Source organism: Argentina silus, assembly GCF_951799395.1.
Source record: "Argentina silus genome assembly, chromosome: 10".
Classification (NCBI taxonomy): Eukaryota; Metazoa; Chordata; class Actinopteri; order Argentiniformes; family Argentinidae; genus Argentina; species Argentina silus.
The window spans coordinates 13,661,605-13,685,432 of record NC_139664.1 but is presented as its reverse complement, the minus strand read 5'-3'; the positions used below and the strand labels follow the sequence as shown (position 1 = coordinate 13,685,432).

Here is a 23,828-nt window from a genome sequence, read left to right as displayed (position 1 = left end):
AGATGATTGATTATTCCATGTAAATGTGTGTCCCTCGGTCTGTGGACAGGAGGTGGTTAAAAGGTTGAATAGGGATATTCATAATGAGGGGAGGAGGGCATGCTGTATCAGGTGGTTAAGTGGAAGCTGAGATGTCTGAGGGTCCAGACTGGGTTTGGTGAACTGTCTCTCTTTTTCCCAGTAAGTAACCACGAAAGAACAGCCTGTGTCCCCACTGCTCATCAGCTGGGAACTCTTGAACTTACAATAACATTTCTGAGGGCTCAGTTTTCCAGTAACGGAAAAGGGCTTAAACACAGTGAAATGAAGTACCCCACTGCTGTTCCTTACTGGAGCCCAAACTGGCCAAGCACCCACCAAGAGAAACAAAACTGAGTCAACTTTTTTTACTTCCCTTCAATAAGAAGTGATTCATGTCATCTTAGTCCTTTACACCAGAACTTATTTTAATACTTGCACTTTTACAAGGATTTAGCAACATTTCTTCCTGCCTAGGTTAGTTTAATGACTGAGTTAATTTCCCTCAAATTTCCCTCAGCTGGCTGGAGTGTTGCGTGTTTTTGTCTTCTTCCCGATGCACGCTGTTCATCAGTATGTGTTTTACTGCTGTAGGAGGACACATGCGGTTTGCTCCCACAGTAAACAATCTGCTAAAAGGATGGAAATAATCCTGAGTCATCTAAGGTGACGGCCCCTAGAGTTTCGCACTCCACATCTGTTTATTCCAGTAACTGTTTTCAGATCGAGGGAGTTGTGGAAACTCATTTCGTGTTCGATTAGTGAGTCAATTTTTTTTTCTTTTTTTCCCCCTCAAGATACAGGGCATGTTAAGTGATTAGAATCAATGATGTTGCCTGTGCCTTTTTTGGGAAACGCAACATTTTGGCACACCAGTGGGTCTCGCAATGCTAAGATTGCCTGAGGTCTGACTTTCTGTGTTTGTTTGTTTGTTTGTTTTGCTTTTATCTTCTTACTGTGTAAAATTGACTGGATATACTGTTGAACAAGGCTTAGCCTAGACTGTCATTTTGTCCTAGCCCTAAATAACACCACACTTATGTCGACGACACAGTTTCTCCAATGCCCCTCTCTGAAAGTGTTGGCTGAGGCGAGGCAGGGTGTCGTAGGTCTGTGGCCTATCTCTGCCTGCTGTGACCCATGATGTGTGTGCGCCTGAGAGCCTGACTCTCTCCAGAGTCGACACAGGTCTACGAATGCTTCACTGCGGCTGGGTAATGGATAGTAAGTGAAATATCTAGTTCAGTGTTGTGGAAGGAGCAGGAGGATGCAGTATGTTTACACTCGCATCCTGCCCCAGAATCGTGTGTATATATATTTATTACACAGTGTTACATCTCCCCTGGCATCTCAAGGCAGGGGCTGCTGCAGTCCCCCGGTGGTCCAGCTGAGCCTGGCATCGTGGCCCGCCTCGCTCGGGGAGGTGGATCTGTCAGGGAGGTGGGGGGTGGGAGGACAACACACAATTAATTGCAGTAACCGGAGGAATACAATATTTATGGGTGTGTAGAAGGAGTTGAGGGGTCCTGGTGTGAGCTCTGATTTTTCTAATGCACAACTTCTGTCTCCTCTCTCTCTCTCTCCAGAGGATCCGACAGAGGCTGATCTGTGGCTTCTGAACAGCTGCACCGTGAAAAACCCAGCCGAGGATCACTTCAGAAACTCCATAAAGTAAGGTCCTCCCCTCCTCACTTACATATGCATAGCGCTGGAGGCAGGGTTTACACGCAACAGAATCTCACCAGAAACACACAGGGCAAAAACACCGGTGGCAGTGAAATACACAGGCCATACGAGCTCATGAACATATTAAAGCCATGGATCTATTGCAATTTTAGCTGCTTTGGAAAACAGATTTTCGACCGTGGCGCACGGTGTCAGTGTGAGTAACGTGGGCCTGTGGATGAGCTCCAGGAGCCTTCATCTGTGACACACAGGCAACGGTTTGGAAATGTCAAGTTTCCCAAGGCCTCTGAGGAATGACATTCATGAAATGGGTTCAGTCAGACTGATAACCTCCTTTGTGCTGGAGAATGCTGGCTAGCGTTGGCCCTACATTGACATTTGCTCTCCCTGATACAGCCTGTTTGTTTTGATCTCTGCCTGGCTCTGTTGCGTCTGCACAGGGACAGTAATTAAAACAGGGTCTCTGTGAGCCGAGGCAAACGCGCACCGGCTGATGACATCACGCAGAGTCAGCGGCCACATAGAACGTTTGTGGTCCAATGTCCTTGGGTAATAATGGGATTGAATTGGGCTAGATTCTTTAGGCTTTCCGCATGTTTACATTTAGCCTCATCTAGATATTAGGGAATATCCTTATATGGCCAGTCAATCTGTTAAGTGTTTCTTTTTGGCCTGTAACGTGCCGTTTTGGACACTCAGTACTAAATGTCTGTTATAAGAAGCATAAACAGGTACTGCTGAGGGATGGAAGCTGTGCTCACTGAACAGAGACTAGACTCTCGTACACATAGACATTTAACAATCAGTCACACTTGTAAAGGGATGCTACTAGAATGAGTTTCTGTGGCCTAAGGTGCTACGGTAGGTATTAGTCCGACCCGGCCATGTCTGTGACCAGGATGAGAACAGTTTGAGGCAGGCGAGCTGCACAGACTTTCACATACAAGGGGCTAATGTAATGTTTCAGCTGTGTAATTTCGGGGGTCCGTACATCTTTTGTTCGGGAGCGCATGGCTTGCAACACCTGGAGCTGCTAATTACGAGACTAATTGAAGTGAGAGGACGCAGCCCGAGGCTCCTGGTCTAAACTCTGCCAGTTCCAGAGCACTCCCATTAATCTTCCTCTGAGCTGCGATGCCTATGAGAGGGGCGTGCGTGCGTGCGTGCGTGCGTGCGTGCGTGCGTACTGGATGATGATAGTGTTTGGGTGGATATGAGAGTTTATTTGTGAGTGACATGGTGCTGATGAGAGAGGGAAAGATACTGTAAAGGGAACGATGGACTCTGGGAAAGGATTTAGGCCTATCTAATGATGTGTTGATGTGTCTATTTTATTGAAGGACGTGTGTGTGTGTTTGTCTGGATAAGAAGCGGGGGACTTTTTCTCCTCATTAGTGTTCTGTGTAATCAGTTACAGCAGGTACACCTGACCCAACACACTCTAATTTACATACATGCAGATCCAGATCTACCTTAAATCAATATAGACAAGATCCAATGAGAATTATGACTCTTCCACACAGAAAACAAACCTTGGTGTAGTCAACTGTCATTAAGGGATGAAAAGGCTTTAAAACAAATCACAGTGTGCAATTTTGATTTCTTCTTGGAGCCGACTTCAGATATGTTTGCCCTATCTTGCAGCTGCTTTTCTGTAACATTAACTGTGACAAGGCTATGGTTATATATACCTACATATTTGTCCCTGAGCCTCATCATAAAAGGTAGCTCTCAAAAATAAAGCCATACTAAATAAAACAAAAATGTATAAAGTTTGTCCTGTTGCCAAGTTTCATGGCAGGCTAACAACTGGCTTTGTAGAAACAAGATTGCCTCCAGTTTTAGGCCTTGATGTTTATGTGGAAAATGTGCAGATCAGTCCTGGCCTCTAATGGCTCCTTTCATCCACACATCTGAAGTGCCACGAGGTGAAATGTGAAGATGAGCCTCGTCATCTCTCTAATGGCCGTCCTGTCCAGCAGGTCAGCGCCAGGCTAGGTTCTCTGAAGGCAGAGGGAGACGGGCCTCTTTCTCATGTACTCCCTCCCTTGGGTCCTCTCCTCATAAAGCACGTCCGAAGGCTGCAGGGAGATTCGGTTCCACATGGATACAGAGCGACAGCTGCACTGTGTATCCAATACCCTCCCTCACACCCCTAATTCACACCAGGGTAATTTGATTATGGGCTTTTTGGTACACTGCTTACTTTCAGCCATTTCCCATGTAAATTTCCCCCATGTTCGGATGGCAGCGCACGCGCTCCACTGAGAGCAGAGAGAGAACACTGGCTCATTTGCATAAAAACTGTCAGATTAAACCAGAAACTGTTTTGCATTTTGATTATTTTCCCTTCATCAGGGCACGTGCGAAGGTGAAATATGCCTAGTGCCCAGGAGGTGGGGGTCAGGAGGAGGAGGCGTGTGGGGAGAAGATGAGTGTGGGGAGTGGGCCAGTGTTCCTCCCTCCCCTGGATCCAAACCATGATTTATGCCTGTGACAGCAGTTTAACCCTTCACTGCACCTTCAGCCTCCAAAGCTGGAGTTGCACCTTGAGCTCCGGGTGTTGGGTGTGACAGTGTCGGCTCAGTTGGGACTTGGAGATGTTATTGGCCGTGTCTAATCCATACTCGGATGCACGCTCCCCTAAGACCCTAATGACAGCTGCTTTCTGAAAAAGTTCTCAGATACACTTTAAATCCACTTCTTCCTTCTCCCTACTAGTTTGATTGTGATTTGGCTGACAAGATTGTCTCGCATTTTTTGGCACCTTGTGATTTGAGGTCATCCTGGTTGATTAAGCAAATAGAAAATTGCGAGTTGAGGAAATGGTGACTGAGTAATTGTGTGTTCTGGCTTTTAGTTGCAGCAATCATTTGCATTTGAGTGTGGAGGTGTACTGTTAGAAACAATTTCTGATTTGTTAAATTAGGCTGTTTTGAATCTCTTCCTTCTAAAAGCCTGTCGTTATTTTACTATAACTCAGGAAGTTGGAGCCTGATTTTGAGTCTCATTTTCAGAGTCTCATTTTCTCTCTTTTTCTAATCTGATTCTGATCATTCTGCACATTGTCCTCTGTGTCTCTCAACATACAAATTGACTCAAACTGTGCGGTGTAATCTTAAGCCTTAATGAATATGCAAATAATATTGAATTCGGCAGTAGAAAAGGGGCCTTTTCAAAATGACACAGTTCAATACTTTGAAAAGGATTTCCATGAAAAGGAGCTCTGCAGCGACAGATCGGAAAACATGCTGCTGTAATGCAAATGCAATTAATGCTCCATTCAACTGCATGGCCAACTCCTAGCACCAGACCCTCTCTTCTCCTCACTGGGCCTCCCCTCTCTGCCTGCCACTGTGGCGTCTGCTCGGAGCAGTCACCGGATTGTTACTTTTGATTTACATATTGAATTAGTGCACCAGGCCTTGCCAGTATATACACACACATGCACAAATCAATTCCTTTGTAGAATATGTGTGTGTAGAGGCTCACACAAGCCTTATCCGGAGGGTAAACAAGAGTCATTTATAAAAACGGAACAAAACCCTACAAATGAAATGAATGACTGATGCAGCTCTGCTACACCACGTGCGTAAAAAAACAAAAACGTTTATATTTGGAGGTAAAGGACAAGCCCCAACTCGTAAGATCTTCAGATTAGACAGGACTCTTAACATATAACAAGTTGAACAAGTTGATACATTTACAGTTCCATGCAGAAACAGATGGGGAGGGATATTTGTTGTACATGTCACAGGTTACATTACATTCACGGATTGCGCACACGTCATCCCAGTGTAGCATGGCTGTAAGCCTGCCTTCTGAGAGAGAGAGAGAGAGAGAGAGAGAGAGAGAGAGAGAGAGAGAGAGGTGGCCACACAGCCTGGCACACGGCTGGCACGCACACCAGCCACCCTCGTGCTCAGTCACACGCTCACCCTCACTCCTGCTCCCCCTGGTACAGCGGCCAGACAATCCTGCCCTTCTCCTTCACACTTTGTGAGGGCCACACCGGCGCAGAAAGTGGCTCATTGTTCCCTGTCTGCCCCCACGTTGGCTTCACACTCCACTGAGCAAGTCCCCGGGCTCATTTACCGGGGAGAAAACAAGCTACAGTGTGTGTGTGTGGAGTGAGATTCCTGGATAGGGGTTAGGGCCCAGAACTGAATTATTCTTTTTTATTTTATTTTTTTATTTAAAAAAAAAAAAAAAAATATATATATATATACTGCTAACCTGATTTATGACTCTGATCAACTAGACTCACTTTATTATAAGAGAACACATATAGTTTAAAAGAGGCCCCTACCCTAACGTTACGTTTTTTTTCTTCTTTTCATTTCAGCTGTAAGTACCTCCTTTCATCTCGTTGAGTTGTAAAGGCTGTGTAGCTTGTGATTGCATGGTGCGTACAGTCCCCCCCTCCCTCTCTCCCTTCACTCACCACCCTCTCCTAATCCCCCCTTCTAGTACCCCATGGTCTATGTGCAGGAGTAGGGAACAAATCTGCCCCGATGATCAAAAAGAAAAGTCTGGGACATCATGTGCTATAATGCTTAAAACAAGCCGATTAGTCATGTTTCTGCTTTGGCTAATGTTGTCATTATTGTGCTCACCTTCGGCCTGCCCTCGAAACACAGAGGCAACAACAGATTGGCTGAAAACCAATCGTGAAAATCCTATCTAGTCGTGAAATCCTATCTCTCCCTGCGCTGTATCGTTAATTTAAGGAGTCACGGTGAAAAGTGCCTCACTCAGCAGAGAAGTGGGAACGTCAATGGTACTATAAAGGGATGGCTTTTCTCTTTATCTGCCCCCTAACATCTTGTCTCTGACGAATGATTCTCCAACCCAATATCACCCTCATTCCTCTTACCAGTTAGGACATTGAATTAATGTAAACACAAACCCCTACAGGGTGAACTTAATATACCCTCTACCTTAGGCTTTATATCACACACAAGTACACATAAGTATGCACACATATCTCTCTCTCTCCCTCTCACACACACACACACACACACACACACACACACACACACACACACACACACACACACACACACACCCCAAACATTTCTCTCCACTCAGTGTGTGCAGTAGTGGTCCATTCTCTGATGTGGTCTTTAGGGGGCAGTACTGTCCTCTCATAACAGCAGAACAGACAGACAGTGTAAGGCTGGTGTACCAGCAACATTGGTGGGGAAGCAGCGGTTGTGTGTGGCCGGAGAGAGGCTGAGGGTGGTGTACTGCACTGCTGCAGGAGGAGCAGACCCTCTGAGACTAGCGCTTACAGCCCTGCTCCCAGCAGCACACCCCTATCCCAGCAGCGTCAGGGAGAGGACGCACCATTAACTCTGCCTTTATCGCTGCACTGAGATTTTAGTGACACCTTTCATCAAGAATAAAACCCATAGCTGGGGACTTTCGAGGTATAAAGAGCGATGGCCCTTGCTGAACACCAGTTGCGCTGCATTCGCACACAAAAAAGGAGTCGTTTCGAGGCAAGGCATTAGAGAAAGCAGGAGAATGTATGTGTGTGGGTGTTGAATAGACGGTCACAGGGTCAGTGAGCAGGGTGGTATATCACTTGGACACCAGCTCAGTCCTGAAGTGCTTCCAGAGCAGCTGCAGAGGCCTGCTCCATTGTTCTGCTCTGTTTGCCCAGCTACACTGCTGCATTCTTGCCTCGTGGATACATGTGACCACTGGCTCCAGTAGGGTCAGCCCTGAACTATTTACACATGGACTCCTAATGGAGACAGAGGGGGCCTCAGACAGCAGCCCAGGCCCAGGCAGACGGGGTGTGTAAAGTGACTGCCTGGAGGGAGTCTCCTAGCTGCTTCAGTGCCACCATGTTTTCCACCCTGGCAGGGGGTCAGTACTGTCTGGGCTATGGGTTTATGGAAGGGTTACGACCACAAGGGGAGGAGAGGAAAGCTGAAACACATTATAGAGCCCTCGGGGCCTCTGGGCAATAAACAACATTGTTCGATACAGAAATGTATTGGAAATTGCGACTGATGACACAAACCCAGAGGGCATCTCATAGATCGTTTCCTTTATATTGTTGAGGACCCAGTAAAAAAAAAAAAAAGGGGTAATTTATTTTACAATTACATTAAGAATGCATGAGTCAAGAGTCTCTGGGCCTCCAGAAGTGCAGTGGGACACATGGGGATCCACTGTGAGACCACTCCTTCTCTCTCTGTGTCTCTCTATCAGAGAGAGAGACAGGACAGAATAGGTCCTGTATAGCTGCCATTTTAGCCTGGCCTGTCACCTCCAGAACTATACAGGCTCATGCAGTGTTCCACACTAAAGCGAGAGGCTCGCCTCCAAACTGTATGACTGATGATGTCAGTTGATGAGACCCAATATCGACAGTGACAAAACATGTCATTACCACTGCAGCTCAGCCGAATGGGGTTTGAAGTGAAAGGTGTGAGCTCACAGTGATTGAGTGATTTTTATATTGTCATGACTCAGAGCTCGCATCACATTCAGTGTCTCATACAGTCCGACTCCAAGCCTGGGGGGTATAGCCTACATAGAACATCAGAGGCTCAGAGAAACACCATGCACATGTTTTTTTTTTGTGTGTGTTCCCTGTGACATCACTTGTTCCTGTTTTTAACATTCCTCGTCTTGTCTCCTATCCGCGTTCCTGTATTCAATTTGACTGCGTTTGTCACCTCTCCTGTACACTGTCCGTTCTGACATTGAAACCTTTGTGACAGGTGACGGACTGGCAGGTTATTTTTACCTTGAGCAGAATACTAAGAGGGTGACTTTTGTGCAGAAGGCACGAGTGACAGGGAGACACCTTGACACACATGTATCCAAGGGGCTCTAAGGATCTTCACCTGTCTGAAGGAGAAACACACACACGTGGATGAAATTGGGTTATTGATAACAGGGCATAACCTGTACACAGGAGCAGAGGGAAAAAAAAGAAGCTTTTGTGTCTGTGCACATTTTTTCCTCTGCTGTCAAAAGTTTGTTTAGTTGTTGCTCGATGAGCTTTTGAGAGAGATTCATTGTGTTGGGTGAAACATTTGTAAGCCCTGTCTCCTACCGAGACCCCAGTCATGGCACTCTGGGACCCCCTGGCTGCGCAGGAGCTGCCAAGCAGCAATAACACAAGCAAACCTGACAATCACGCCAAAATAAATGAGTTGAGGGGTTTAAACAAGCGCACTGGGGTTTAAACAGTCTTTTATCACTCGTTTATAAAGCCGGAAAGAAAACAATATTTATTACTTTTGGAGATCAGGGGGCTTCTCGGCCCCAGTGCTCTCTGTGCTGTGGCATGTTCTGTTGGGGTGGGAGCAGCAGAAGAGGAGAGAATGTGCCATTAATGAGGTGTAAATTTTGGTGCTGGGTGGGCAGGGAGGGAACGGCAGCATCCTGTAGGTTTACGAGGACGCCTCTCAATGAGGTGTAATTTAATTTGCTGGGAATGGAAGGTAATAATGAAGCTGCGAGCTATTAATGATGAAGACTGGAGGAGTAGGGCTGGAGAGTGTCGGGGGGAAGGGCGGCGGGGGGGGGGAGGCTGTATTGTACTCTCCTCTTCTGTCCTCTTCCACAGTAGAGGTTATGGCTACTGACTGCGTCTGAAGGCGTGACCTGAGGTTTTTCTGTGTGTGGCGAACCGTCACTACGGGGCTCTGCCTCAACCGAGGAATTGCTTTAATTGTGACATTCCTCTCGCAGTGTGAGGTGGTTCAGGGCACAGTCCAGGGTCTCAGCCACTCTGGAGGTACGGTACTGCTGTACTCCACTGTACCCGCACAGTGATGCCAGTTGGGGAGTGGATTAGTAGTGTGGGGGGGGCAAGGTTACCCTCTGTGGTGGTGATGGTGGTGATGTGTGTGTTTTTCCCCAGTGGTGCCCGTGGCCTGAGGAGGTGATGAGGCAGGTGATAGCCCTGTTTCACCTCCGGTAAAAAAGGAGGCCGTCTCTCCTCCTCTGTACATATTCATTAGCGAACCTGAGGCTCCCAACGCTGTTGTAAGCAATTGCAGAGAATTACTTCAGGGAAGCAGTTGGCTTGGAAATGACAGGGGTTTTGATTTGACTCTTAATAACCCAGGGAGCAGCAGAAATGGCTCCAAAGTGTTACCCTCCCTTCCGGGTGATTTTATGTATAGTCTTCCGGATTTACTGTCACTGTTGTGTTCTGAAATCATGGAGCGAGAACAGACAGTTGAAGCATGATTTGTGTAAAAACATCTCATAGAGCTCATCTGTTTTGAAAGTGAAATCACAGTGCGTTTCATACTTGTCTTTTCTCTCTGTTATTGTTATCAAACAGCATTATGCTTGCTCCACTGTTTTAAACCATTTCCAGCTAAATGGAGCTAAGTTTGGAAAATGCATATCTCAGGAATTGTTTTCTCCTACAGTCATTGGTAGAAGAGAGCTTGGTTGCTTGGTAACATGCCTTAACAGACCTCTGGGGGAGGGGGGTGGGTGGAGAGTACATTGGGGGGAATGGTTAAGAAAAGAGGAGGATAACATGAAACCCATTAAGAGAGATAGACAGTTGGAGCTCCAGCTGGGGTACAGAGAATGGGTTTAATTTAACACCAATGAATAAGTAAATGTGATAAAAACGGATCGCTTTCAGCTCGATCTTTAATTAGATGCTGTAATTGCACTAGTTTAGCTTTCCTTGTGTACTCTTTTTTTCTCTTTATTCTGTCACTTCCCCTTTTTGAAATTGGATGATTACGGTTGGAAATTGTATAATTGACGTCAGTGTTTCCCAAAACCTTTTCCTAGTGAATGGGGTATTACTGCATACTGTAGTGAGTGAGGTGAGGTGAGTCAGGTGAGTGAGGTGAGGTGAGTCGGGTGGATGGGGTGAGATGAGGTGAGTGAGGTGAGGTGAGTCGGGTGAGTGAGGTGAGGTGAGTCGGGTGGGTGGGGTGAGATGAGGTGAGTGAGGCGAGGTGAGTGGGGTGAGGTGAGTCGGGTGGATGGGGTGAGATGAGGTGAGTGGGGTGAGGTGAGTCGGGTGGATGGGGTGAGATGAGGTGAGTGAGGTGAGGTGAGTCGGGAGGGTGGGGTGAGATGAGGTGAGTGAGGTGAGGTGAGGTGAGTGGGGTGAGGTGAGTCGGGTGGATGGGGTGAGATGAGGTGAGTGAGGTGAGGTTAGTCAGGTGAGTGAGGTGGGGTGAGTCAGGTGAGTCGGGTGAGTGAGGTGGGGTGAGTCAGGTGAGTTGGGTGGGTGGGGTGAGATGAGGTGAGCGAGGTGAGGTGAGTGGCGGGTGACATGTGGACACACAGCCTCTCGTTCATTTCTCCTGCATCAGCACAGGCCAGGCCGGAGGTGCAGTGTGCAGGTGCCACATATGGATCCTGTGACTGGGCTTTTATTATGGGAGAGGCAAGCCTCACTGTTACTGGTGCTGCATCAGGGAGTAGCACTTACTGTCCATCCACTACATATTCTTCACTCATGTAGGGAGCAGGCCTCATGTTAATATGAACAGTATTACTGGAGCAGTAACAGTTGGCTAACTATCTTTATTAATCATTATTGATCTGGTGCCCCTCCCCCCAGTGAGTGCTAAATATGCCTTGGCCTAATTATTCACCGTGTAGCGTCACATAGGAATAACATGAATTCTGACTCTCATTTCACGGTGGCCCCCTCATTTGTTTTGCTCTCGGTGGCACAGGAGATTGATTGTTGCCTTGGCCCACAAGTTCACCCGCCTTTGGAAGTTAACAGTTGTTAATGAGTTGAGCCCCCGGAGCAAACGATTTTTATCTTGTTCAGTAACCAGCACTAATTAGCTTCAAACATTTGCGCAGAGCAGAACAATGCTATCGCCGGGTCTGTGAGTGGAGGAAGCCCACGTCTTCACTCGTTAGCGGGAGCGCACCAAGGCCAGGTGACCAGGAGCGTTTTGATTACAGCACCGCATTAGCATGTGTTTGTGAGAGTGCACAGGGGTGACGATTCCCCAGCATGGCAACAGTGTTCACGCGGGAGGTTTACAATTAACTTCTTCAGTATTTGTTGCATCTTATCATAACAACGCACTCCATAATGAGGCTACGAGGTGCATACAATTAGAATATATCCCGGATAATTCCTTTACGCTCTCCTGAAAGTGTCTTTACGGGTTTCATATCTAAGCATTTATTACTCATAGGCCCATTTAACCCTCTTTGTCAACCTGCAACATTAATTATCAGTTTTGTGCTTTTTCGTATGACAAAACGGCAAGCACAATCTCAACAGTCCTCAGGGAAAGAGCTTACACACTGACATAATAGGCACAGCAACCACAACCTCAAAGTGTCATCGTACTAAGCAAACACTGTTTAAGTTCCGTTTTTCCCACAGTACAGCATTGAACAGTACAGTGTACGGCTAGCAAACCATTCAGGTGACATAGGTAATGCAAGGTAAGGTGTAAGGAACAGGTTCAGGAGAATGTTCATTTTGTACTTGTTGACATTTTGTCAAACAAGCTGTTGTTCCAGACAATCTGCTCTGACGAGATTATCAAGGATGTCAAACGTCTCTGAGCATGCCTGACTTGTTTTTCACTCCTATCCTGTGCAATGCAGTCAGCTGTGTTCTCCCTGTCTCTTTCAGTGCACTGTTTAACCCCCACACTGTCTCTCTTCCCTCTGGTTCCTCTCTTCACCCTGAGAGGCCTCATAGGGGCCTGATCCCATCACAGACACATTGAACAGAGCCCTGATACCACACTACAGATAGTCCTGGAGGCCTCATACACAGCCATCATAGGGGACCGACAGCTACAGATAGTCTGGTCTCCGTAAAGCATATCTGAACTGTGTTAACATGCGTTACTGAGGGTACAGCTAGGAAACCCAAACAACAGTAACGGTTGGTTCCTCCCTCAGGCTAAAGAAGTCAGGCCAGAACAGGCTCTGTGAGTAGTGAACCATGCCCCCTCTATGTCTGTGATCACATTCATTCATCACTCTCACAAACAGACTGTGGCAGGTCACTCTGGACATGTCTCTGCTCACGCTAGACATGCCTACTCACAGAACACCAAGTTCCTTCACTGAGGAGGCCATCGCTCAGGCCAGAGAGAGTGTATACAAACACATGTCTTTCTTAGCATCATGTCGTGTGAGAGCAGATTTATCAAGCTAATTTTCAAATTCAGTGGGGCCTCATATATATATATGTGTGTGTATATATATATATATATATACACATATATACACACATACACACCCTCACCGGGCATTGTCATGTTCATGAAACCAGTTTGAGACGACTTTTGCTTTGTGACATGGTGCATTATCATGTTGGAAGTAGCCATTAGAAGATGGGTAAATTGTGGCCATGAAGGGATGCTGTGGCATTCAAGCGGTGATTGATTGGTATTATTAACGGGCCCAAAGTGTGCCAAGAAAACATTCCCCAAACATTGTACAGGTGTTCCTAATAAAGTGTTCGGTGAGTGTATATACACTGACTCAAAAGTCACACCAAGTCAGTTAAACTTCAGGGATATCAATCTGCCCATTTAGGAAGCACAAGTGATTGTGAATCAATTTCACCTGCTTTGGTGCAAATGAAAGTGACAACAGGTGCACTGGAGAGGCAAAAGCAAGACAACCCCCAAAAAGGTAATGGTTTTGCATGTGGTGGCCACAGACAATTGCTCTTTCCTTATCCTTCCTGACTGATTTTTCTCTAGTTGTGTTCTGCTAGTGTCCTTGTCACTACTGGTAGCATGAGGCGGTACCTGCAGCCCACTCAGGTTGCACAGGTAGTCCAGCTCCACCAGGACGGCACATCCATACGTGCGGTCGCAAGAAGGTTTGCTGTGTCTCCCAGCACAGTCTCAAGAGCATCGAGGAGATACCAGGAGACCGGCTGTTCCACGAGGAGATCTGGACAGGGTCGTAGAAGGGCATCAACACAACAGCAGGACCGGTATCTGGAGGAACAGTAGCACGGCCAGAGCCCTACAAAATGACCTCCAGCAAGCTACTGGTGCGCATGTGTCTGACCAAACTGTCAGAAACAGACTCCATGAGGGTGGCATGAGGGCCCGACGTCCTCTAGTGGGACCTGTGCTCAGAGAACACCAGAATTCGCAGGTCCGCCATTGGCGTCCTGTTCTCTTCACAGATGAGAGCAGGTTCACACTGAGTACATGTGACAGGCGTGAAAGAGTCTGGAGACACCGTGGTGAACGTAATGCTGCCTGTAACATCATCCAGCATGACCTCCATGTCATAGCCAACGGTACCCTGACAGTTAGGTACTGGGATGAGATCCTCAGACCCATTGTCAGACCTTACGCTGGTGCAGTGGGCCCTGGGTTCCTCCTAGTGCAGGACAATGCCCGGCCTCATGTGGCCAGAGTGTGTAGGTAGTTCCTGGATGAAGAAGGCATTGATACCATTGAATGGCCCTCTTGTTCCCCTGACCTAAATCCAATTGAGCACCTATGGGACGTTATGTATCGGTGCATCCAACGCCACCAAGTACCACCACAGACTGTCCAGGAGCTCACTGATGCCCTGGTCCAGGTCTGGGAGGAGATCCCCCAGGACACCATCCGCTGACTCATCAGGAGCATGCCCAGACGTTGTCTGGAGTGCCTACAGGCACGCGGGGGCCATACACACTACTGAATCACATCATGAGTTGCCATGATAAAATTCACACAAGTTGGATCAGCCTATGATTTGAATTTTTTACTTTGATTTTCGGTGGGATTTTGAATCCAGCCCTCAATGGGTTGAGGATTTTGGTTTCCATTGACCATTTTTACGTCATTTTGTTCTCAACAAATTATACAATGTACATCAGTAAAGATTTTCAACTTGAATAATTCGTTCATCAAGATCTGATGTGTCCCTTAAGTGTTCCCTTAATTTTTTTGAGCAGTGTTATAACACTTTGGACAGTTAATCTACATATCCCACAGTAAGCAATGGAAAACACAGCTCAATGTAAATGGAGAATTAACCACAGCTTCCTCTGTTTGAATAGTTCATCCTCAAATCTTTGGTTTGGAACCTGCTCTTCTCACCCCATCGGAGTGTATTTGCTGTGACAGATGGACTTCTGGAGACAAAACGTCCAGAGTGTGAGCCTGAGAAATGAAAATGGCACAGTGAGTGCTCCAAGTCGTCTGTTGAGCTCCCGTGGCTGTTCCCTCCATCTCAATGCTCTCCTCCATCTTTGCGTGATGAAAATTTAAGAGTGTTTGAGGCGCAGGAGAAACCTGACCGTACATGTCTCTTTAAACAGTAGTTGATGCAGCAGGACCCAGAGTTACAATAGCAAGGGGTTGTGAACTTAATTGAATTGAAATTCATTTGCAATCAGACTAATGTTAGTTTAGTGTTAGTTTGTAAGCTAATAAGACACAATGTGTGGCCTGACTATTAACATGAAAAAACCTGGAAGCCGCCCAAATCTCTGCCTCGACAGAGCCCTTGCGTGTTGTGCCCCTTCAATGGGTTCTTCAATAGTTTGCAGGGGTTAGAACTCACTCAATGGGTGAAAAATGCTAATGAATTTGGCTCTGAATGCTATAGCATCAATGCATCTTAAACATTATGCGGAATCTATACCATTATTCAATGTCAGTCCTCAAATCAATGAATACAGAATGCATAGAAAAGCAGTTGCACAACTACATGTAATTAAACCCAGCACTCAGCAGGCATATCCTTAACTGTCTGCTGTAATTTGAATGATCAAGGGAGTGTATGCTCTACAAATTATAACCATACGGATTTCCATACTTATGTTTCTAAATATAATAAGGCCCAGCTAGTATTTACATTAATTTCAATATTGCTTTAATATTCATGATTCCCAATGAAATCTGATGTTAAATGAGAAGTGATATACACACAAATAAGAAATCTGGAACAATCGCTCAGTGTATTTCTTATGTAAATGATGTATACTTATAGCCAATGGGAACATACATAGGCATACTACTGTATTTGAGCATCCCTGCTGTGGCAAAAAAACAGCTCACTAACCATTTGAGAGTGTGAGAAGGCTGAAAAGTGTCCCTGTCTCTGTCTGTCAGACCAGACTGGCTTTCTTGTTTTTGTCACAAGTGTTAATCATCTCCTGGATCAGACGACTTGTTTGTCTGAAGAGGACGGATTTTTCACATGAGAGGTGCTAAAGCGGCTGGTGCCAGTCTCTGGAGTGAAAGCACTCATCCCCATGTCCCTGAAGTTTCTCTTTCCCTCAAAAACTGCCAAAGTAGAAGGCTCTTATGAAGTTGGCCTGAAGAGAAATAAATGATCTGATGAATAAATGATCTGATATTTATTGTGGATCAGTGGAGGCAAACATCGGAGTACAGGCTCATTGTGATGTATGGAATGGAATGAGGATGTTTTGATACCATTCATCATTCCATTCATTGCAATGAGGCCCGTCCTCCGATTTCTTCCTCCACTAGCCTCCCCTGATGTGGATGTACAGTATGCACTTAGGATGCGTAGCCATGCTTTTTCGCAATGCTGGCTGTTCTATTAAACTGACATATTGGAATGATTGACAGTAAGGTCAAGAATGTTCATTTTTGTATAACCACAAAACAATAACAAAAACAACCGCCCAATGTAACCTTTTGAAAAGTGTGACTGGGTTGTTGTTTTTTCTATTAAGGATCGGATACTATTCGACCGGCATGTTGTGCAGTTTTTCGACGCAGGATTGGCATTTAATCTGTAAACTCTGTAGGGTATTAGCCTACATTCTGCTTCTCCTGTCTGACAACGACGGTAAATGTTGTTGCTTTGACCCCCCAATCCCTGCTGCGTTTGCCCAGCGAGCACATGGCTGGGCTGAGAGAGATGAGGCTGTGTCTCACCCTGAAGCCCTGTGCCAGTTAGGCGATACAGTACCTGCTCACACTGAGGGCTCTGCAGTCTGGACAGGTTCCTCTGCTGAGCCAGCACACAATCATGTGTAATTTTCCCCTCCCAATGCTAGGCCTGCCTGCGTCCTCACAAACAAGCTGTCACATCCACACTCCAGATCTGATTTGAATGGAAGCCTTTGCACAGTATGGGGTTGATGTAGGAGGGAGAGCAGATTTCACAATCAGCCCAAATCCAGTTAAAGTGTTGCTGATTCCTCGTCTTTACAGTGATTTTACAGATGGGCCTTGAATGTATAATTGACTTAAAAAAAAGCCCTGATTCTCGAGCATGGGCTCTTATCTTTCAAATTCCAAAGTTGCTTTTTAAATGATTAATGAGCTGAATTCGTTGTTTCCGCAATGAACACTTCTGAGTTCCTCGTCTGATATTAATGGTGAACTTTGACTTCAAACTATGTTTTTTTAAAGACACTGCTTGCACAGCTGAAATTGAACTCTCAACATGGGATGAATGTCTACAATGCTGAAATCCTAGAAAACATTCTGCAAAGTGGGATTTGTTGGCCCAGTGTGAACACAGCCTGCTGTATCTTTGGATCTGGTCCATTAGCAGTGCAGCAGGGGTTTGAGCGATGGTGTTCACAGAGATGGCCTTCTTCTTCCAGACAATGCTACACAGTCTCTGAGCTTCATTAAATCAATAATTCACCACATTCATTTAACGAGATCCCTCTCTCTGGAAATGCGCCCAAAGACATATCTCCTTATTTTATTCACTAGAAGGGTTTCTCTGTAGAAATAATTGCATAACATGAGACATGTAGCTTAGCTTGTCGAGCAGACCTCAGTGGTTGTGTAAAGGTGCTCATGCTGACCTAATATGGAGTAGGAAATTCAGCTTTCAGTAGCATTTAGCTTTTTTCATCCACTTTCTGGATGGTCAGTGAGATTATAAATGTTCATAAACAGTAGTTGATGCACCCCAACCCTTTAAAGTCAATTATAGATATTGATGTACCTAGAGTATTCAGAGAGACATGGTTCGAAAGATAATTATGACCATATAAATGAGAGCACAGGAGATACAGAAGCATACAGAACACTTACTCCTTCATTTATGTCCCTCTGAGATATGTTTTTGTTCATGTTAAAAAGACGCTCCTTTGAATTGCCTCTCAAGGTCTTTTTCCCAGCACAGAGACTTCCTCAGTCTGACCCTTACAGACGTGAGGCAAATGCATTCAGCATTTAGCCATGATGTCTTTGCTGAATAGCCGAGATGTCTCTGGCTGACTGCTGCGAATGGATCATCTCAATACAGGCTCTTTCTGTAATGGCTGTGTTGTCTTCCATCTGGGGCCCAGGAGCAAATGGGGGCCCCGGTGCTAATGACTGAGGTCAAACCCAGTGGCAGTAAGTAGCAGCCTTTGGAAAGATGTGAGCGTTTAATAGACGGCACTTGCATGACGGCCTACACTGAAGGATTTATTACCCCTTGATTATGTTAAAGCTATCCACATATGGAGATTTAATTCTCTATAAGATTAAAACTAGGCCTGGTACAGTGCAAGAGGTACCTCTGTAGATAATCCTGTATTAACTCTGTCTCCAATGGCTTAATAAAAGCTATAGGCTTTTATATAGGGTTTATATAGGGTTTGAAATATATATTCCATAGTGTTTCTAGAGAGGGATCACAGCATTGATCTATATATGCAATTCCTCTGTAGCTGTTAACAATATTGTCCAGCAAGTATATAGTATAATTTAGTGCCTAGGCCTACTGCAAATCTGTATGAACCTAGATGCAGTCACAACTGTTTTACCAGTGCCACTTCCAAAACAAATACAATATAAGTGCCAATTAGAGATGAAACTACTAAACAACTAATGAAATTAATTCATTTACTTATTTTCTTCGAGGAGCTGTTTATTCCTAAAGCAGTGTTTTGATATTGGCTTGATGCTAATCCAAATCACTCAGGAGCCTTCAAATGAATGTGCAGGGGAGAGGGAGGCTCAGGCAGTGTTGTTATTGATGTTATTGAGGTGCGTTCTGAAGCATATGGGAGGCTCAGTACCATTTGTTTCCCCCTTGGCGGAGTGTGCCTGGACCAGACAGGTGCTCCCCTGGTCCCCAGCAGGGAGCTCTGCACAGGGCTGCTGTGCCCCTGGATACAGCCCGCTCTCTGCCCTTCTCAAACACTGGATGATTGTTATTGTAAATGTAAATGTTTGCCTGGATTTCTCCTGGATTACAGCTCCTGACAGATGGCAGATGGGGTTAATCTTACAGATCTACTGTTTACCTGCAGATACACTCGAGCTGCTGGCCAGATGCCTTTTTGTTTGCTCCAGGTTGCCGTATTTTTTTTTATTTAATTTTTTTTGCGTGTGAAACTCCTGGCCTAATACAGGCTGTCACGCTTATATGCAGAGGTTGTGTTTGCATGCCGATGTCTCCCACGCTGGGGTCCTACAGTATTACTCATTTGTTTGGTTATGGTACTGTTTGGTGATTGTCTGATTTTTGTTTCTGCAACAGGACAGTTACTCCTTGTTTCTCCTGACAACTAAGTAATTACAAAGCAAAATCTTGACTTCTAAATGACCTTTTAGGATGCATGTTCCTGAAAAGAAATGAGTATTCAAGAATGTTGTAAAATGTTTTCAAAGTTTAATTATCGTGATTGTCCGGATGCATGGTTGCTACATTAAAAATATTGCACAAATAAACAATGGTACATTTAGTCATTTTTATGTATACATTTGTTTGGATTGGAGTGGTATTACTTCTATGGATCTTCTCTTTTCAGCATCAAGGATAAAGTTAAGCCCCATTTTTGATTGGCTTAGTATGCACAATGGCTGTGTGTGCTTAAAGTCCAGCCTTGAAAGAACAGGTTTTCTCAAAGAAAAGACGGGAATGGGTGCAGTACACATTCTCTCTGCACAAACAACCACAAAGAAAAGATGTTCAGCTGTACTGTATGTGGACAAAATGGCTATATACCACCTGTTGCTGTTACCACAGGCTATAGTTACAGACCCAGTTTGAGACACAAACACTAACAAAAAGCTATCAGGTTCTGCCTATTCACGATTGGGAGAATACTTTATCTCATTAATTTCACAACCTTTACGAGTCATCTGTTGCTGTAACAATCCCCCATTGATGGGCTTGGTCTCTGGAGCGCGAGGCCTAGGAAAGGGAGGCCCAGGCAGCACAATGCTCCGGTCCCTCTGCCTCAATAGCCATGTGCCTCACAGGGGCTCTTTACAGGACCACCTGCCTGGAGCCCTTTCTTCCCCCCCGCACGTCACCACTCTACTGGGGGCCTGGCAGGAGGGAGGGAAGCAGGGTATTCATCCAGGGGAGATGGCACTGGGGACTGGAGGAAAGGTTTACTGTATACAGTGTTGAGTCTGAGTAGTGCCCCTTCATCTAGCAAGGCTGGGGCTATGAGACCCCTGTTGTTTTTACAGGGTTGGACCCGGTTTGTGCCTAGGCTGCCCTTTAGTCAAACTATGTGCAGAAGCATCAGATGTAGTTAAGGCTAACATGCGCTCCCACCTTCAAACAGAATACACATATGAGTGGCCTGCAAGGGGACAATGAGGAGGGCTTGCACACTGAGGAGGGCTTGCACACTGAGGAGGGCTTGCACACTGAGGAGGGCTTGCACCCTCAGGTCCTCAAGCTTTCCTCTTGTGTGAGGATTCCATAGCACCTTAGGGGTGAAGTGGGATGATGAGCTGGGGTGGAATCATTTGAGTGCTTGTGTGTAGTCAGATGTAGAGAGATGCTCTATAGGATGTTGGAAGACATGTATATGATATAGAGGAAGTCATGCAATATGACAGCTAAGAACACTTGACCTTTATTTCTTTATCAGAGTACCTGGGGGGAGTTTGAAATGCACGCACAGTGGAGATAGGGAGAGGAGGAAGATGGGGACAGGCTCAAACACAACATATTGTGACGTTTAGTAAAATGCCAGATTGAAAATTGTATATTCGAATGTACTCGTAATCAGGCTGTTGTTGGTAAATGAGGCCAACCGCACAAAGCTGACCGCTCAATGAACCGTCTCTCTGTGTGTGTGTGTGTGTGTGTGTGTGTGTGTGTCATAGTCACTACTGTAAGAGCCCAGGTCCAGGCAGGCTTCTTCTGGATGGTACAGTTGCAGCTTTGGCCTTGGGCTGGTGTCACTCCTCGGACGTTACTTGGTGAGATTGGTGCTCCGCTCTTTTATTTCATAACACACAAGCGCTCCCAGTCCATACATCCACTTGTGACAACATCTCCCAGGCACTTGCTTATATTCAGAGTCCCATGTTTATCCCTAGGCTGCTCTTAACCTACAAGAGAATGTATATTTTTGCTGTGGAGAATGGTCACATGGGGCAAATAAACCCTTGACCGGTGTTCTGTGGCCATGTATTCACAATGTTTTCATTCCATGGAAGGGGATTTTAAGGTTTGTTATTCAATGTGATCCAAACATTCTCGCTGGCATCGACTAGAGATGTTTAATAAAGCAACTGATGAGGAAGAATTTGTTTGCTTGTGTTGCTATTTCTGGAGTGCTGAGGCAAAAATAAGCATGCTTTCTATGACGAATGCAGTCACCAACAGTCACCTAGACTTCCATGTCTGAGGACATGGTTATGTGTTCTAGATCTTTGTTAACACAGATTTGAGGAAGTATTTCGATGCACATATTTCTATTGTTAACATCTATGACAGGTGTACTGTCAACTTTGCGCATACGCTGGTGGTTCTCCCTTTCTTCTGCTGGTGATTACCATGCCCTGAGAAACTAGGCCCATCGGGTAATTACACAAACCGAGGATAGTGTAGCTGATAACCGGGTGACCAGTCATCCTTGCTAGAATATAGGTGGTTAATTATGTCGGTTTATCCTGGAGCTGTGACCTAAGGGAACAGCACCTCTGTGTAGTGTATCTCCAGTCTCTGGGTTCTGAGCAGATAATGGGGGGCTGAGAGCCTCTGGGCTGTGGCCAGGGCCTCCAGAGGCCTCCACATACACTCATTAATCTGGAAGTCCCTCTGCCTCATATTGCATATCGAAGGCTTCACATTGTGGTTCAATTGTAGTTACGTATTTCTACTTAATGAATGTGACCCTGGACCCATGATTTTCAACTACTTGGCTTACAATTATAGCAAACCAATTTTCAAGGTGTTACTTTTACTGTACACAAGCAGCTCAGTAAGATTGTAATATTGTTGAATGCAGCAGCAAATGTAATGGCCACAATAGAACTGTGTAATGCCTCATTTTCCTCTTTTTATCTTAAATTGCAAGATAGTTGCATCACCCTGGTCCTAATTTGGCCAAAACTGTGAAAGCATATCTGTGTTGTGTTGCAAGTCTCTGCCTTTGAATTTTGGGAGATGCACATTGTTAGTTTCATTAGTCTCTGCCTAAGCTTTCCTGCTCTTTTAATTGTGCCCTCTTTCTATTTATTTTCTCAGCATGGTCTCTACTGAAACCTTTTTATTGCCATCTGTAATGAAAAGGACCAAATTAGGCAGCCATTTCAGGAGTTTATGAAGTTAACCATTAAAGTTTATTTGCCTCTCCTAGAATGTAAGCTTTAAATATTCAACTGAGTTTGAAATTGCTTTGATTGTTTTAAAAACTTTAAAAAACAGCTTTAGGAACCAGGATGATTAAAGGAGGATTGCAATAAATTATTGAAAACTATTTCATTCATTTTCAGACTCATAATGGGATATATAAATCTAAAGGAACCCCCTTCTGTTACTCTCTAATTAGTTTGCTCCGATCTTAACTCTTTTCTGCTGCTGTCCGCAGGTGGACAAAGTTAATATCAAAGCACTTCTCACTGTCTGGAAATGGATGGTTGGGGTTGAAATAAGGTGGTTAAAAGTGATTTGGTCTTGGATGCTTTTGACTTACACAAGCCCTGTCTAATTTTCAGTAAGGTTCTCCCTCCTAACTGAACCGCTGTCTTTATGAATTGATTATTAAGCTCTTCATTCAGATTGCCCTGCCAATTAGTTAGTTCAATATCCCAAATCATAACAAAGGTCAAAATATCCGCTCATTATCTAATGTAGTTCAATAAGTGTATTTTGTCTAAAATGAATTGATGGTTACGAGCCTCATTACATTAAGTTCTCCTTAGCTAGTTTGGTTCTTTTACCAGTGCAGTTATTGAGCTGCGGTCGAACCACATTCAGATACAACACATTTTTTTATCCTTGATTGTGTTCGGTCTCGGGCAGCGGCCAGTCCACATTTGATTGGGGTTCATTTAAACCCTGGTTAATTCATTTAATTATACAGTGTCTCCCTCACCGCTCAGCATGCGTACTAGACTCCTGGCTACGCAGCCCCTGTGAAGTATCAAACAAGTCTAGAGTGCTGTGATCAAACTCTCTCCTAATTGGGCCAGCAATTATACCATGGTTTCCCCTTTTTCACCACTCCATGCCGTCTCTGTAATAATGTCTGCCATAATGAAGTGCAAATGAATTTCACACACACCAGTTTGATCTGTTCAGGTTGAATAATATATAGGCATTATGGTAAAATCACATACATGAGCTGAAAGCATATTTATGGACCACAAGCAGGCTCTTCTTTAAGATGGCCTTGCTATATGTAGACTAGGCTATTACAATAATATTAGATATATGTAGGAACTAAGTTGATGATGGGTACTGTATCATACTGTAGATGATGTCACATGAACCTTTTTCGGGGATCAGCAGTGGTCTTTATGGACACAGCCACTGTCTCATCCCTGACAACACACACTCATGTGTTTGCACGATACACCACACTGTAAGACTTCAGTTTACACACCAGGGAACAGCAGACAACATGGGGACCATCACAATAACCTGGTTCCAAGGTCGTGTGATAGCCCCCTTACAATGTTTGATCCACTGATGGTCTTAGAAAATGACAACAATAACAACAACAGCAGCCACAGTAAATAGGGATGTCTACTTGAATCCCTAGTAAGCTGTGTCTGGAAAGCAGCAGTCAAAAGTAATTTGGTGTACCTCCTGTTCTCTCTGGACGCCTCTCTCTCTCTTCACTCTCTTCCCTCTCCTCTCTCTCTCGCTCTCTGCTCTGCCCCTCCAGTTTCCCCCTCCTGATTCATTACACTGCAGCAGCTCTGTGGACACCCGCAGCAGTTCACCTCCATTCCCAGGCCTGCTTTGCTCTCAGACCGGGG

General features: G+C 45.2%; 1 protein-coding gene across 1 annotated transcript in view; it reads left to right on the top strand.

The window, feature by feature from the left end:
- The window catches only part of cdkal1 (CDK5 regulatory subunit associated protein 1-like 1), a 282,148-nt gene that overhangs the window by 42,897 nt on the left and 215,423 nt on the right, over positions 1-23,828 (top strand). The window contains exon 4 of the mRNA XM_083678910.1: positions 1,605-1,689. Coding sequence (XP_083535036.1) covers positions 1,605-1,689 — 85 coding nt within the window. The remainder of the gene's footprint in view (positions 1-1,604; positions 1,690-23,828) is intronic.